Source organism: Panthera uncia, chromosome D4 (assembly GCF_023721935.1).
Source record: "Panthera uncia isolate 11264 chromosome D4, Puncia_PCG_1.0, whole genome shotgun sequence".
Classification (NCBI taxonomy): Eukaryota; Metazoa; Chordata; class Mammalia; order Carnivora; family Felidae; genus Panthera; species Panthera uncia.
Genome location: NC_064807.1, coordinates 61,712,844 through 61,727,458, shown reverse-complemented (window position 1 = coordinate 61,727,458; position 14,615 = coordinate 61,712,844). Strand labels below are relative to the sequence as shown.

Below are 14,615 nucleotides of genomic sequence, written 5' to 3'. Positions count from 1 at the left end.
AGTTGCTGCTGATAAAGTGTGAGAGCAGTGAGTAGCATACTGTAAAAGGCGCGCAAGGGTGCTCATCAAATGACATCCATACACATGAGTGCCCAGGCCGCCGCTGTTCTTTAAGACCTCATCTCTACCTGCAGGCTAAATAGTACTGAAATTAGTAATAATAATAATAATAATAATAACGATAATGTTTTATCATTTTGGGTAATATCAGCTTTAATCCTCATCCAGCTGTACAAAATGTATTATTAGCCCCATTTTACAGATGGGAAAACTGATGTTTTTCAGGGTGTAAGGATTTACTGCTACTAAGTGGGCAGTTTTCAGATCTGATGCTGGGTTGTTCTGTCTTAGATTTTTTTTTTTCCACCCTATCATGTTTCTTTCAGATGTAGTTAATTCAATCAGTTGGGATAATAATTTAGTAAGTTAAATATTTTAGCCTACAGACCTTTTCTTTCTTTTCCTTAAGCTGTCTAGATATTGTGGTGAGGTATCCATCCCATGGCTTTGTTTGTGCCAGTTTAAGCATGCTTGCCTCTAGAGTGTTATTTTGGCTTTACTTAAAGCACAAAGGAGATGCTAACATTTTTTAAGTGAATGTTTGCCCCCTTCAGTTTGATTTAGTGGCCTGGGGTTCCCCCTAGTCCCTTTGAATCGAATTTGCTCTGGAATCATGTTTATTTCTTATGCATTGGGGATAACTGATGTGCTCCTAAAGGAAAAAGGAATATGGGGAGGGAGAGGCAGCGTGTGAGATTAATCTTTAACAGAAAGGACAAATCCAGTTTAAGCAAAAGGAAAAGAGACAGTGTAAGGGCCACTGTCACTCTCAAAACCTGCAAAAGGCTTCTCTGGGCACATTACAGCCATTCCCAAAGCAGGAGAGCCACCAGGCACCAGTTCAACAAAGATGAAGGCCAAGATGACAGATTCCAAGTAATAGAACGACCAAGGCTGTATTCTTGGGAACTGTGTCTTCTTGAAAAATGCCCTGAGTTCAGCATTGTGTGTACTCCTCAGGAATATGTTACTGCCTATAAGTGATCCATGTGAGAAATTACGTGTGACATCTGGGTGGTCTCTTACAAAGACCCTGAACCCCATGTCCTGAAACAGGTCAGTGACCACCGTAGGAAGGATGTCAATTGTGGCTTCCCCTCCCCCGGAGAATTTAGGAAGTATGTATAACCACCAAGACTTTGATGTATCATCTCATTTAGACCTTACACGAGGCTTGCATAAAGAGCCCTTGACTGCTGCTCATTCATTTATTTGATATGTATGTTTATTAAGTACATACTGCATGTCAGGCCCTGTGCTGGGGATACTGCCCCATTGGAATTTACTTTCTAAGGAAAAGAGAGAAAGTGAGAAGATAAAATACTAGCAAGGGGGCTAGGGAGAAAACCACCAGTGGTGGAGGGAAGGAAGGAGGGCGTGGCATCCTCTCAGCCTTGCTGTGCTGGGCATCCATCCACCACCCCCCCCCAAACCCCCATACCTATCCCCACCCTGCTCCACCCTCCACTCTCTCCTACCCATCCTCCTGGCTTCTCCCCCTCCGCTCCGTGTCCCCTCCCCGCTCCCTCCCTGTTCCGTCTGGTCGTGGGTGTCCCTCGAGCCCTCCAAGCCAGCCGAGCCCTCCCACCGCGCAACTGTCCAGCCTGAACCCGCCCGCGCCCACCGCCCCTGAGAACGGGTGCCTGCATCCACGATGGGAAATGAAGCTAGTTACCCGACGGAGATGTGCTCCCACTTCAACCACGATGAAATTAAAAGGCTGAGCAAGAGGTTTAAGAAGCTGGACTTGGACTGTTCAGGCTCTCTGAGCGTGGACGAGTTCTTGTCCCTGCCCGAGCTGCGGCAGAACCCGTTGGTGCAGCGAGTGATCGACATCTTCGACACCAACGGCAATGGAGAGGTGGACTTTGAGGAGTTCGTCGTGGGGACCTCCCAGTTCAGCGTCAGGGGGGACGAGGAGCAGAAGTTGAGGTTTGCCTTCAGCATCTATGACATGGATAAAGACGGCTACATTTCCAACGGGGAGCTGTTCCAGGTGCTGAAGATGATGGTGGGGAACAACCTGCAAGACTGGCAGTTACAGCAGATCGTGGACAAAACCATCATCATCCTGGACAGGGATGGCGACGGGAGAATATCCTTCGAGGAATTCAGTGCGGTGGTTGGAAACCTGGAGGTCCACAAGAAGTTGGTGGTAATTGTGTGAGCCTTTTTTTAAGAGCACCACCCACCAACTCTCACTTAACCTGTCTCTTTCAAGATCAGCTCCAGGCAGCCCAGCACCTGTCTCTCTTGACTTATTTGGAAGTGTTTCTCTTTGTGAAGCCACATTGTCTAACGTGAACCTCATGACCAGCTCAGTGTTATTAATTCTTCTCTCAGTGATTCAGGGTAACACCCCAGAGGAGCGTGGTGGGGAAAGAAAAACAAATGGCTTTTATAAACGTCTTTTTCTTTGCTTTGATCCAGAAACCAAACTATAAAGAGTCCAGAAGAAGTTGAAAACTTCAAAAATAAGAATATATACACTTCTTTGCCTCTACTTCTCATGCTTGTACATAGGGGAGAAAACTGCACAATTTCAGTCAGGTGTTAGGTGAACTGCTTTCATTTATCTGTGGTATCCAGGTATTCTTTGACAGATTGTTAACTTCCTATTGTGGCAACAGGAATAAATATATTTCTCTTGGCTGAGCACCTTTTAGGCAGCTCTCTCTGGACAGGGAAAGCCCATCCTTCCCTTTCCCAGGCTGCAGCCCCCTTCCCATCTTCATCCAGAAATCTCTGAGCATGTCTGAAGGGCTCCTCCTGTCTCATTGTTCCAGCTCCTGCCCAGAGGCTGGTCTCAGGGCTCTTGCAAGAAATACTAAGCCTGGACTGAATGCCCAGCCCAACTATCAGCCTCAGTGGTGGTCAGTCTTTCAGGATGGGCTACCCGCCCCCAATATTAAGTTTGGTTAAGGTTGCTTCCAGACAGACAGGGCAGGGACCTTCTTAGAAAGCTCTCACCTCCAAAACTCACCACACCCGCCAACCCCCAATTAAAGGGAAGGGGACAGATTCAGAGTCGTTCTTCCCACAAGGCAGAGTCAGTGAAGATCTCAGCTGCAGCGGGCTTCCCCTGGGATGCTGAAGTGGTGTTGCTCCTGGTACTCAAAAGATGAAGAGATGGGCAAACATATCTCTGCAGCAGGCAGGGGGAATGCTGTCTGCACTGACTAAAACTTAGCTTTAAACATAAGACCTGGGGCCTGGCAGGGAAACTGAGAGAAGGGAGGACTTTTCATTCCTCACACCCTAATAAATCTGCAGCAAAAGGGTGTACCAGAGCCTGTTCACACTGGATCAGTGTGTATGCATCTCTTCCTACCCCTGTGTTCAGTGATGTCATGTCGATAGTTTGAAATTGGTTGTGGTGGAACTAGTATACCACAGAAAGGAGCAAAAGGTTTTTGTTTTGTTCTGTTTGGAGAACCATCGTACCAGTAAATCTACCACTGCCTGTATCCCAGATGTTACCAGCTCTCCAAGGCCCCACTTACTGTCAGTTCTCAGAAAACATGCTGTCCTTGGTCCCAGCATCTGCCACTTCCCACCAATCCTCTTCCTCAGAGTGGACACTCCCCCTGGTCTCAAAACACCAGGACAATGAGACATACTCTCCCTACACTGGACAAAACTCAGGTGATGTTGCTCAGGATGAGGAAGATCTATTTGAAAGATATTATTATTCCTATGTTTTGAAGAAGACAGTAGCTCGTCTTGAAAAAACAAAAGAAAAATAAGTCCACAATTTTACTGTCAGGGCACCCATCTGCCAAAGGCTCTCCTACTTTTTATTTAGTAGATTATCTTGGAACCACAAAAGATAGGACTCTTTGTTCCCTTAATTCCTGTACGGTCCTAATGTATTAATGATTAGTAAATGGTACCAACCCTGTAGTGTTATAAGTCATACCCCTGTTGCAGGATAACATCATTCAAAGGTTCAGACACAAGTGGGTTTGGATTCACTTACAACTGGGTTTTTATGACAGTCACTTATTAGCTGTGTGAGCATGAGCAAGTTACTTAACCTCTCAGTGTCATTTCTCCTAATTAAAACAAGGATCCCTCCTATGGTTATTTAGAGGATTCGAAAAGATAAAACATGGTTGTCTCGGTCAGTAGACCATACGATTCTTGATCTAGGCATTGTGAGTAGGTGTAGAGCCTACTAAAAAAATAAATAAAAATAAATAAAACATGTAAAGTGCCTAGAACACAATGGGTTCATTCTAATTCCCTTCCATTCATATACGTGTGTGTGTGTGTGTATACATACATACATATATATATATGTATATGTGTGTGTGTATATATATATATATATATATATATATATATATATATATGAAACAGGAGGCCTATTGGTTCTTTTTGAACCCTTACTTAGTACTCAGCCACACCACTCTAAAATTAACTGAACATTTGTGTAATCCAGAAAGGAAGCAATGTCATAGTCCTTCCCACCCTCTCATTTGCAGAAGGAACAAAGACTTCTTGACTGGAGAAAGTTAAAATGAAAGACCCTCATTCTGATAAAAAGATCAGGTCAGAGGTTGCCAGAAGCCCCGAAGGAGAGGAAGATGGACGGGTGGAGCACAGGGCATATTTAGGAGTGCAAAACTGTTCTGTATGATACTCTAATGATGAATATATGACATTGCCCATTTTGGAAAAGTCCATAAAAGGCACGACACAAAGAGTGGGCCTAATGTAAATGATGCAATTTAGTTAACAATAAACCTATCAAGTTGGTCCATCACTTGAAAGAAATGCACCCCTTGAAGAGCTTACTAACTGAAGCTGTGTAGGCAAGAAGGGATATATGCATATATGCAAACGTTTTATACTTTCTACACATTTCTGTAAGCCTGTTCTTCAAATAGTCTATTAAAATGTTTTTTAAAAAATAAAAGACTCTCATTCAAGCCCAACCTATTTGATTTTTGTGGAGGAAACTTTGCATGAGGAAAGCGAGCATGGTAGTGTTAGCCAAGAAGGCCTCTCGGAGACATTATTTATGTACTCTGCAATGTGTACATTAAAATACAGAAATTTTAAATTATGACCAAGGGTTTGAAACATGTTGGATTACATGTTTAAATTTAACAAGAAGAGGAAAAATATTTCAGCTTTTGGACTGGCGAGAATTAACAAGCTAATTGCTCAATCAGGGCTTTATGGCAATGACCTTGAACTAAGAGCCTGTTCCTAGCTTCAGCAATTGGAAAGATCTGACTGTATAGGTGTTTGGTTGTATGGATATTTGGGAAGAAAGATCACATTCATTTCCAAGTTAGAATACTCTGATTTTTCTGTTAATTGTCGGTTGCCAACAAATCTAGTTCTGTACAACTTCTTGGAGTGATAATGGTAGTTAACACTTATTGAACCCCTGTCCCAGGTATTGTTACATTTATTATATCATTTAGTCATAACAACACTGTGAAGTAGGTGCCATCATTCAGTTTAACAGATGATGCTGTAGAGAGATCTAGAATCTTCTCCAAGGTCTCCCAGCTGGTGAACAGCAAAGCAAGAACCTAAACCAGGCTTTCTGACCCCAAACACTGAGCTTTTTCCACCTCACCGCATTGCCACCTATTTTTTATAGTTCTTATATTTACCCACTTCAGATTATTTCTGATAGTCTTTTTTTGTTTTTGATTTTTTTTAACATTTATTTATCTTTGAGAGACAGACAGAGAGCAAGTGGGGGAGGGACAGAGAGAGGGAGAAACAGAATCTGAAGCAGGCTCCAGGCTCTGAGCTGTCAACACAGAGCCCGATGCAGGGCTCGAACCCACGAACAACAAGGTCATGACCTGAGCCGAAGTCGGACACTTAACCGACTGAGCCACCCAGGCGCCCCTCTGATAGTCTTATTAATGTAATCAAGCCTCAGTTTTCACCAAAGGTATGAACTGTCAAGAAGCAAGCAGCCCCCTCCACTTTCATTCTGCACATTGCGGGGGGGGGGGGGGGAGGGAAAGGGAACGCACTTTTTTTTTTTTTTTTTTTTTTTTTTTAGAAAAGATTAAAAAAGTGTTTTAATTTATTGTTTAATTTACATCCAAGTTAGCACATGGTGCAACAATGATTTCAGGAGTAGATTCCTTAATGCCCCTTACCCATTTAGCCTATCCCCCCTCCCACAACCCCTCCAGCAACCCTCTTTGTTCTCTATATTTAGGAGTCTTTTAGGTTTTATCTCCCTGTTTTTATATTATTTTTGTTTCCCTTCCCTTATGTTCATCTGTTTTGTCTCTTAAAGTCCTCATATGAGTGAAGTCATATGATATTTGTCTTTCTCTGACTAATTTCGCTTAGCATAATATCCTCCAGTTCCATCTATATAGTTGCAAATGGCAAGATTTCATTCTTTTTGATTGTCAAGTAATACTCGATTTTGTGTGTGTGTGTGTGTGTGTGTGTGTGTGTGTGTATACACATATACCACATCTTCTTTATCCATTCATCTGCCGATGGACATATGGGCTCTTTCCATACTCTGGCTATTGTCAGTAGCGCTGCTATAAACATTGGGGTGCATGTGCCCCTTCAAAACAGCACACCTGTATCCCTTGGATATATACCTAGTAGTGCAATTGCTGGGTCATAGGGTAGTTCTATTTTTAATCTTTTGAGGAACCTCCATACTGTTTTCCAGAGTGGCTGCACCAGTTTGCATTCCCACCAGCAATGCAAAAGAGATCCTCTTTCTCCCCATCCTCGCCAACATCTGTTGTTGCCTGAGTTGTTAATGTTTGCCATTCTGACAGCTGTGAGGTGGTATCTCATTGTGGTTTTAATTTGTATTTCCCTGATGATGAGTGATGTGGAGCATTTTTTCATGTGTCAGCCATCTAGATGTCTTCTTTGGAGAAGTGTCTATTCATGTCTTTTGCCCATTTCTTCACTGGATTATTCATTTTTTTGGGTGTTGAGTTTGATAAGTTCTTTCTAGATTTTGGATACTAGCCCTTTATCTGACATGTCATTTAAGCAAGACAGTCTTAAGTTATCTTCTACCTTCATCTCATTTTGAAAAATAAGTGACAGTATTTAGATTAAACTGATAACAGCAACCAATATACTCCGCAGCTGTACAGGTCAGTAACAATATGTTGTTAGGAATCCTATATTAATGAATTGTCTCTGCTCTCTACCATATGTTGTAATCCCAAACCACTAAACACCTCTTTTTTTTAAACACAGGAGAAAATACAGCCTTAGCACTGTTGGTTTATCCTCTTAAGTCTATCATGCTTTAGACACATTCTCAGGGAAAATGCTCAGGAAATTTTTGTGTTGTTTAGTTACAAATTCTATTCTTCACTTCTCTATGCTATTGATTCTCTCTGTTAGCATGTAGGAGGCCATTGGTATAGCTACTGTGTTTTGTCTATTTTGCATGCCTCAAAAAGGAAGAGGTTTGGGTGTTTTTAAGGACAAGGTGACATCATAAAAGTCAGGCCACTAGACTGAGAATCAGAACTGGACCCCTCTCCTTTCATATTTGCTACTGTAGCTATCCCAAAGGCTGATGACTGTGTGAAGAGCAGCAAATCATGTGTCAGCTTTAAAGGCATTAGCTGATTCACAATGAAAAAACAGAACACTGAAGGGACACCAGCAGCCAGAAAGCTGCATACAACCTGACAGTTCAGAGGCTTACTCTGACCCACCAGTGAATTTTTTTGTTGTTTGCTTTACATGATGTTTGTCCTCACAAATTTTTAATGTTTCTTTATTTATTTTGAGAGAGAAAGAGAGAGAGAGCTCACAGGCATGCGAGCAGGAGGGAGGCAGAGAAAGAGGGAAAGAGAGAATCCCAAACAGTCTCCACATTGTTAGCGCAGAGGCTGACGTGGGGCTCGATCTCACAAGCCATGAGATCATGACCTGAGCCAAAATCAAGACTTGGACACTTAACTGACTGAGCCACCCATGCGTCCCCGTCCTTACAATTTTTTTATTTTCCAATATTTTTAAAATCTGAAAATTTTAAATCAAAGCCCATATCATAAAGGAATGCATGCCACCCCAAGATGAGTGTGAGCTTTCATTGACTAAGGCACCTCTGAAGCAAGGAGCTGAAATGGAAAGTCTCAACAAAGAGAAAATAACGTGTTCCACTCTTTAGTATAAAAGCTCAGGATGGATTAAAGTGCCCGTTATTTTTCAGAAATAAAGCAACTGCTCATAAAACATTTATCCCAACTGATACTCTTGTAACAACAGAAACAATAGAAGAATTTATAATAGTCAAAATAAATGTACCATATAAAATTTCAAACTTCTGTATAATAAAATCTAACAAAGCTAACAGTAAAACTTAAAAATTAGAGAAACATAAATAACATGTTTGGAAAGAGGTTAATAGCTTTTTCCAGTAAAAAGCCTCACCTTGTCTGAAATCTATAATTGGCAAAGGATACAAATATAGTATTCATACAAAAGGAGATAGGAAAAACAAACATCAAAAAATAGCCTCACTAAATAAATACAAATCAGAACATTTAAAACAGGAAAAAATGATTAATTATGAAACAGGCTTGGGGTGCCTGGGTGGCTCAGTCGGTTGAGCATCTAATTTCGGCTCAGCTCTTGATCTCACAGTCTGTGGGCTCGAGCCCCACATCAGGCTCTATGCTGACAGCTCAGAGCCTGGAGCCTGCTTCGGATTCTGTCTCCCTTTTTCTGCCCCTCCCCCACTCACACTCTGTCTCTCTCTCACTCTCAAAAATAAATAAACTTAAAAAAAAAAAAAAGAAAAAAAGAAACAGGCTTGGCAAGAATGTGAGCAATCTGTGCATTGTGGCAGCCCTGGGAATGATTTTCTTCACATTTTGTGAGGGCTGTTTCACACACTACAAGGCATCAGAATGGTTATACTCTCTAACCTGTTAACATCACCCATTGCAATATGTATGTCAGAGAAGCAAAAACAATTTTTAAATGCTATACACAAATTATTTTTTGTTGCAGCAATATTTATCGTGTATGTATAATGAATAATATTAAAGAAAATCAAACACTTGACAGTTTGAGATTAGTTAAGTCAATTATGATAAATAATAGGTGATAATATAGAGTCATTAAAATTAATAAAACGACTAAACTCACATTTTTTAAAAATTGTATTGTTTTTTAAAAAGGATGATTGTTATATGTTATGGTTACATAACTCTGGAAAATACATATGTGTATGGTTCATATGCAGTTCAGAAGAGAAAATGAAGAATTGAAAGAAAGTATTTGTAGGGTCATCTGGCTGGCTCAGTTGGTAAAGCATGAGACTCTTGACCTTGGGTTTGTGAGTTTGAGCCCTGTGAGAAGGAAGGGAGATGATTCATTTTCAGAAAAAGCAAACAAAAGCTGTGCTGTCTAATTAACAGTAGATTTACAACCTATTGGAAATATATATATATGAAGCTCTCCCTCCCCCATAATGGAGTCCCAGACCCTTGAGCCCTTCACTTCCTGGTTCTTCTTCCCCTCTCTGCTTCACTAGGCTTATTTTCATGGCCTTTGCAATAAGCATGAACCAAAGAACAAAGGGGAGAGGGACCAAAAGTCTCTGCATCACCTCAGGGAATGTACATTTGTTCCAATCAGACTACTTTTTGCCTTAGTAGGCATAGGACATAGGTGATGTCTGCATAAGGCTGTAACCTCTGTAGTACTCAGCCAATGAGGAGCCAGGGGAGGGACTTGCAAGCTAGGAGATAGATTGTCTGCTGTAACTGCCCCAAGTGTGCCTGCCCATCAGACGCACTCTTGCAAGAACGTTGATTAAAGCCTCACTTCACTGTGCTCCTAGTATCCGTGTCCCTCCTTTGATTGGGTCAGTGGCTTATTTCTCACAAGCCCCATGTTGGGTGTAGAGATTACTGAAAAATTAAAAAAAAAAAATTTGTATTTATTTTTGGGATAGTGCAAGAGGCGGAGGGATAGAGAGAGGGGGACAGAGGGTCCAAAGCAGCGCACTTCACTGACAGGCTGATAGCAGTGAGCCTGATGTGGGGCTTGAACTCACTAACTGAGAGATCATGACCTGACTGGAAGTCGGACACTCAACCAACTGGGCCACCCAGGTGCCCCTAAAATATTGTTTTAAACAAGAAAGTATTTGTATAGGAAAAGGATTATGGTTAATCATCTCTAAGTTTTAGAAATATTTTTCTGAGTTGTTTTAATAATAAATTTAGATTTTCAAAAGACTGCACAATGGAGCTAATGTGGCAAATTGAGCACCAGGTCCAAGGCTAAAAAATGGTTGTCAAAGCCTAGAAGGAACAGGGGCTTGGGAAATGTAAGCAACAGAGAGAGAGAGAATTTCTTCAGCAGCATGGGCAGTGCCATGGTGACAGAGCCATTAAGCAGATTCCAGGTTAAAGAAGACAGAGGTAGGGGCTACTGGGTGGCTCAGTCAGTTAAGCAGCCCAGTTGGGCTCAGGTCATGATCTTGCGGTCTGTGGGTTTGAGCCCCGTGTCAGGCTTTGTGCTGACAGCTCAGACTACCCTCAGAGGGTAGTATGTATAGACGCAACAACGAATCTGCCAAATTTATTGAGCTGCTGTTCTTCTGGTCAAAAGAGTGGGTGGCAAAAATATATATATAAATCAGGTTTTCTAAATTAGAAACAGCATTTGCTTCCTACTCATCTTGCTTCCAAGTATCTAGGAGTCATCCATATTTCAGAAGCTCCACAGCCTTTCTTTTCTTTACCTCTCACTAAAACCATTATTCCCCCCACCTACTCCTATTCTTTTTTTTTTTTTTTAATGTTTATTTTTGAGAGAGAGTGTGAGTGGGGAGGGGCAGAGAGAGAGGGAAACACAGAATCTGAAGCAGGCTCCACTGTCAGCACAGAGCCTGACACGGGGCTCAAATCCACGAGCCGTGAGATCATAACCTGAGCTTAAGTCAGACATTCAACCAACTGAGCCACCCAGGCACCCCTTTTGTTTTTCTTTAATAAGAACAGGAGTAGGGGCTGTTCTTATGAAAGAAAATCAAAAGGGGCACTTGAGTGGCTCAGTCTGTTAAGCGTCCGACTCTTGGTTGCAGCTTAGGTCATGATCTCATGGTTTGCGAATTCAAGCCCCACATCTAGGCTAGCTCTGTGCTGACAGTGTGGAGCCTGCTTGGGATTCTCGCTCTCCCTCCCCTGCTTGCTCTCTCTGTCTCTCTCTCAAAAAATAAATTAAAAAAAAATTTTTTAAGAACAACGAAAATTATTGTGAACACCAGGATTGGATTTTGCAGACTCAAAGAGGAGACCATGCAAAGTTTAAAGCACTAAATCACTGAAATATGAAATGATCTCCCCTGGTTCTTGCAGTTATTTTGCTCTGAGAGAAGCATATTTACAAGGTGTTGGAAATCATGAGAGTAATAACTAAGTTTCTTTTCAGATATATACTGTATTTAATAAGCTATTTATTGAGCACCTACTATACACTGAGCTTTTGGAGGCAGAGAAAAGCAAAGCCTCACCCTGTCAGAGAAATCTGCCTAGAACAGGCTCACCCATTCATTTCAGGGTTCTGCATGAGAAATAAAGTCTATATCAAGAGAGGTTGTATTTGTACCTCAGAGCTAGAGGAGCTTAATCCTTTAAGCAGTCTGTCAGCTCAGATTCTTTGGTTGCAAGCAACAGATTAATTTAAAGCAAGGGGAAAAGAAGAGATTATCAAAAGAATAGCGGGGAACTCGATGTTTTGGAGTAAGAAAGAGAGTAACTGATGATGCCTCTGGAGCCATGGGATTCAAGGGATATTAGTGGCAGGAAATAGGGGCCTATGCCTTTGAGGCACTGACATTGGAAATGACTCAGCCTCACCCACTTTCGATGCCAAAAGTCTCTGCTTCAAATGCAAATTGGTTTTACCTTGGGTCACATGCTTGGCATTAGGGGGCCAAAGAACAGGGAATCTGTGATTGGTAGACCCACCAAAACTACATGAAGGGAATAAAATCAGTACAATATACACAAGCCAGCTAAAATTATTACATTCTGTCTCCAATTTTTTACTTTTTTAATTGTAAATATATTTCCCCCCAGTGAGGTCCCCAGAGTGATGAATGATGAACACTGGCATTAGAAGTCAGGATGGCAAGTTTTCCAAGGTCTCCGGAACTGTATTCTTATCTATCAATTGAGAATATCCATCTCTATCTTTCCCTTCACAGAATTATTCTAAAAATCTCCTGAGATATACGAAAGTGTTTGGGGTAAAATTTTGTGTACATTTACATTATCAAAAAAAAAAAAAAAAAGATTCCAGCTTTCATATACTTTCATCCATTCATTCAAAAAATATTAATTGAACACCTAGCAAATGCTAGGCACTGCTCTAGGCAATTAGTGTGTGCTCAGAACAAAATGGGCAAAATCCCTGGCCTCTTAGAGCTTACATTCTACTTGAGGAGTGAAATAGGCAATAAACTAATACATATTATCTCAGTAGGGAAAAAGAACAGCGAGGGGGATAGGTTGTATCCAGGAAAGAAAGGGGAGAAGGGCAGGATTTGTCTTTTTAAAAAAATAAAATTTTTTAATGTTTATTCATTTTTGAGAGACAGAGTGTGAGCAGGGGAGGGGCAGAGAGGGAGAGAGAGACACAGAATCCGCAGCAGGCTCAAGGCTTGGAGCTGTCAGCAGAAAGCCCGACGCAAGGCTCCAACTCACGAACCGCGAGATCATTACCTGAGCCGAAGTCAGATGCATAACCCGCTGAGCCACCCAGAGGCCCCAAGATTTGCCTTTTTAACCACACGGTTAGGGTAGACTTTACTGATAAATGACATTTGAGTAGAGACTTGCAGAAAATGTGGGGAAGGAACAGTATTGATTGCTGGCTAAAGAGTTATAGGCAGAGAGAACAGAAAACGAAGACCCTCACCTGCTCCGTAGACTTAAAGAAGCATGAGAAAGCCCAAGTAGCTAAGCAGAATGAACAAGTGAGAGAAGGATATGAAGTCAGGAAGTGTGGGCCTAAATCATGAAAGGTCGTGTAGACCATTGTAAGGACTCTGATGTTTACTCTATATGAGATGGAATACTGTCACCAGTCATTGAATGACATGGTATTTTGAGGAGGTTAAGCTGAATCCTGTGCAGAAGACAGATTGAGGGGGTCAGGGAATCAAATAGAAGCCTATTTCATTAGGCTAGGTAAGAGATGATGGTGGCATAGACCAGAGTGGCTGGTGGAGGTGGTGGAAAGCCATCAGACTCTGGGTAAACTTTGAAGGTAGGGTCCACCATATTTTCAGCCACACTAGGTATGGAAGGCTAAAGAAAGAGAGGAGTCAAAGATGACTCAGGATTTTGGCCTGAGCAATTTCAAGGATGGAGATTCTTTGATGAGAAAGACTATGAGAAGCAGTTTCCAGTGTGTGTATGGTGGTGGGGGGGGGCGGGGAGTTAGCTTATTTCAATGTGTTAAGTTTGAGATGTCCATTAGATATCCAAGTAGAGAGACTGAGTAGAGAGTTGGGGAAGATGTAAATGTACAAGTCATTGACATATAGGTAGTATTTAAAGCCAAGAGTCTGGATAGGAAAGTGAACGTAGCCAAAGAATCAAAGGCATGCCAACGTTTATGATCAGAAAGGTGGGGAGGGACCAGTAAACAAGACTGAAGTAGAACAAAGGTATCCTTGAAACAGTGAAGAAAATATGTCAAAGAGGATGAAATAATCAATGGTGTCCAACCTGATACATGAATAAGGTGAAAACTGATCTGGCTTTGGCAATGTGGAGGTTATTGATGGCTTCGACAGGAGTCATCGAGGTTATAGGTTGGGACAAAAAGCCTGATTGGAGTGAATCCAAAAGAGAATGAGGACAGAGGACTTGAAAACAAGTATAGACAACTCCTTAGAGGATACAGAAAGTGGTAGTTGTCGTGTGTTGAGAGATGTGCACTGGGGGCTCGGGACTTAGTCACATCTAAGGCAAATGGTGCATGAAATACTTTCAGTGCATTTCCTGCTGGAGGTTTCAGAACTAGTCAGTTATCTAACCAGCTGTCAGATGTTTCAAATGTCCACATCTGAGCAAGACACAAAGCACAGTTTAGGCAGCAACGAAATTGGTGGTCTTGGCCTCTGTGTATCACTGGGAGCACTGATGGTGTGGGCAGAGACCACTCAGGACATTTGACAGTACAGGCATCTCCCTTTATCTGATTCTAGTCCATTCCTAGAAGTATGTTGGCTAGTGAATTTCCAGATGGTGGGAGTCCTTTCCATTGTTTTAAATGAAAAATGAAAACCAAAAACAAAAAAGGACACAAAGCATTCCCACCTCACCCAAAACCCCAGTCAATTTCTTTAAATTGTCTAAAGCGGTCTTAGACACGTATAAATGTTTAATAGCTTAGACATGATGCATGTATTGTTATAAATGACAATCCATCACCGATTTCTGCATAATATAAAGCATTTAAAATACTGCTTCTTGAAAGCATAATTAGTGGATATTCACGGGTGCGGTATGCGGAGTATGTTTTCCCTCCACAATGCAATGAAT

The 14,615-nt window shown here is 41.7% G+C and overlaps 2 protein-coding genes across 2 annotated transcripts in view; both read left to right on the top strand.

Moving 5' to 3' along the window:
• Positions 1–14,615, top strand: part of GRIN3A (glutamate ionotropic receptor NMDA type subunit 3A) — a 169,094-nt gene that overhangs the window by 141,470 nt on the left and 13,009 nt on the right. The gene's annotated exons all lie outside the window — the stretch shown is intronic.
• On the top strand, positions 1,511–2,713 carry PPP3R2 (protein phosphatase 3 regulatory subunit B, beta). The gene has a single exon (XM_049635398.1). The coding sequence runs from the start codon at positions 1,715–1,717 to the stop codon at positions 2,225–2,227; it is 513 nt and encodes a 170-aa protein (XP_049491355.1). The 5' UTR covers positions 1,511–1,714; the 3' UTR covers positions 2,228–2,713.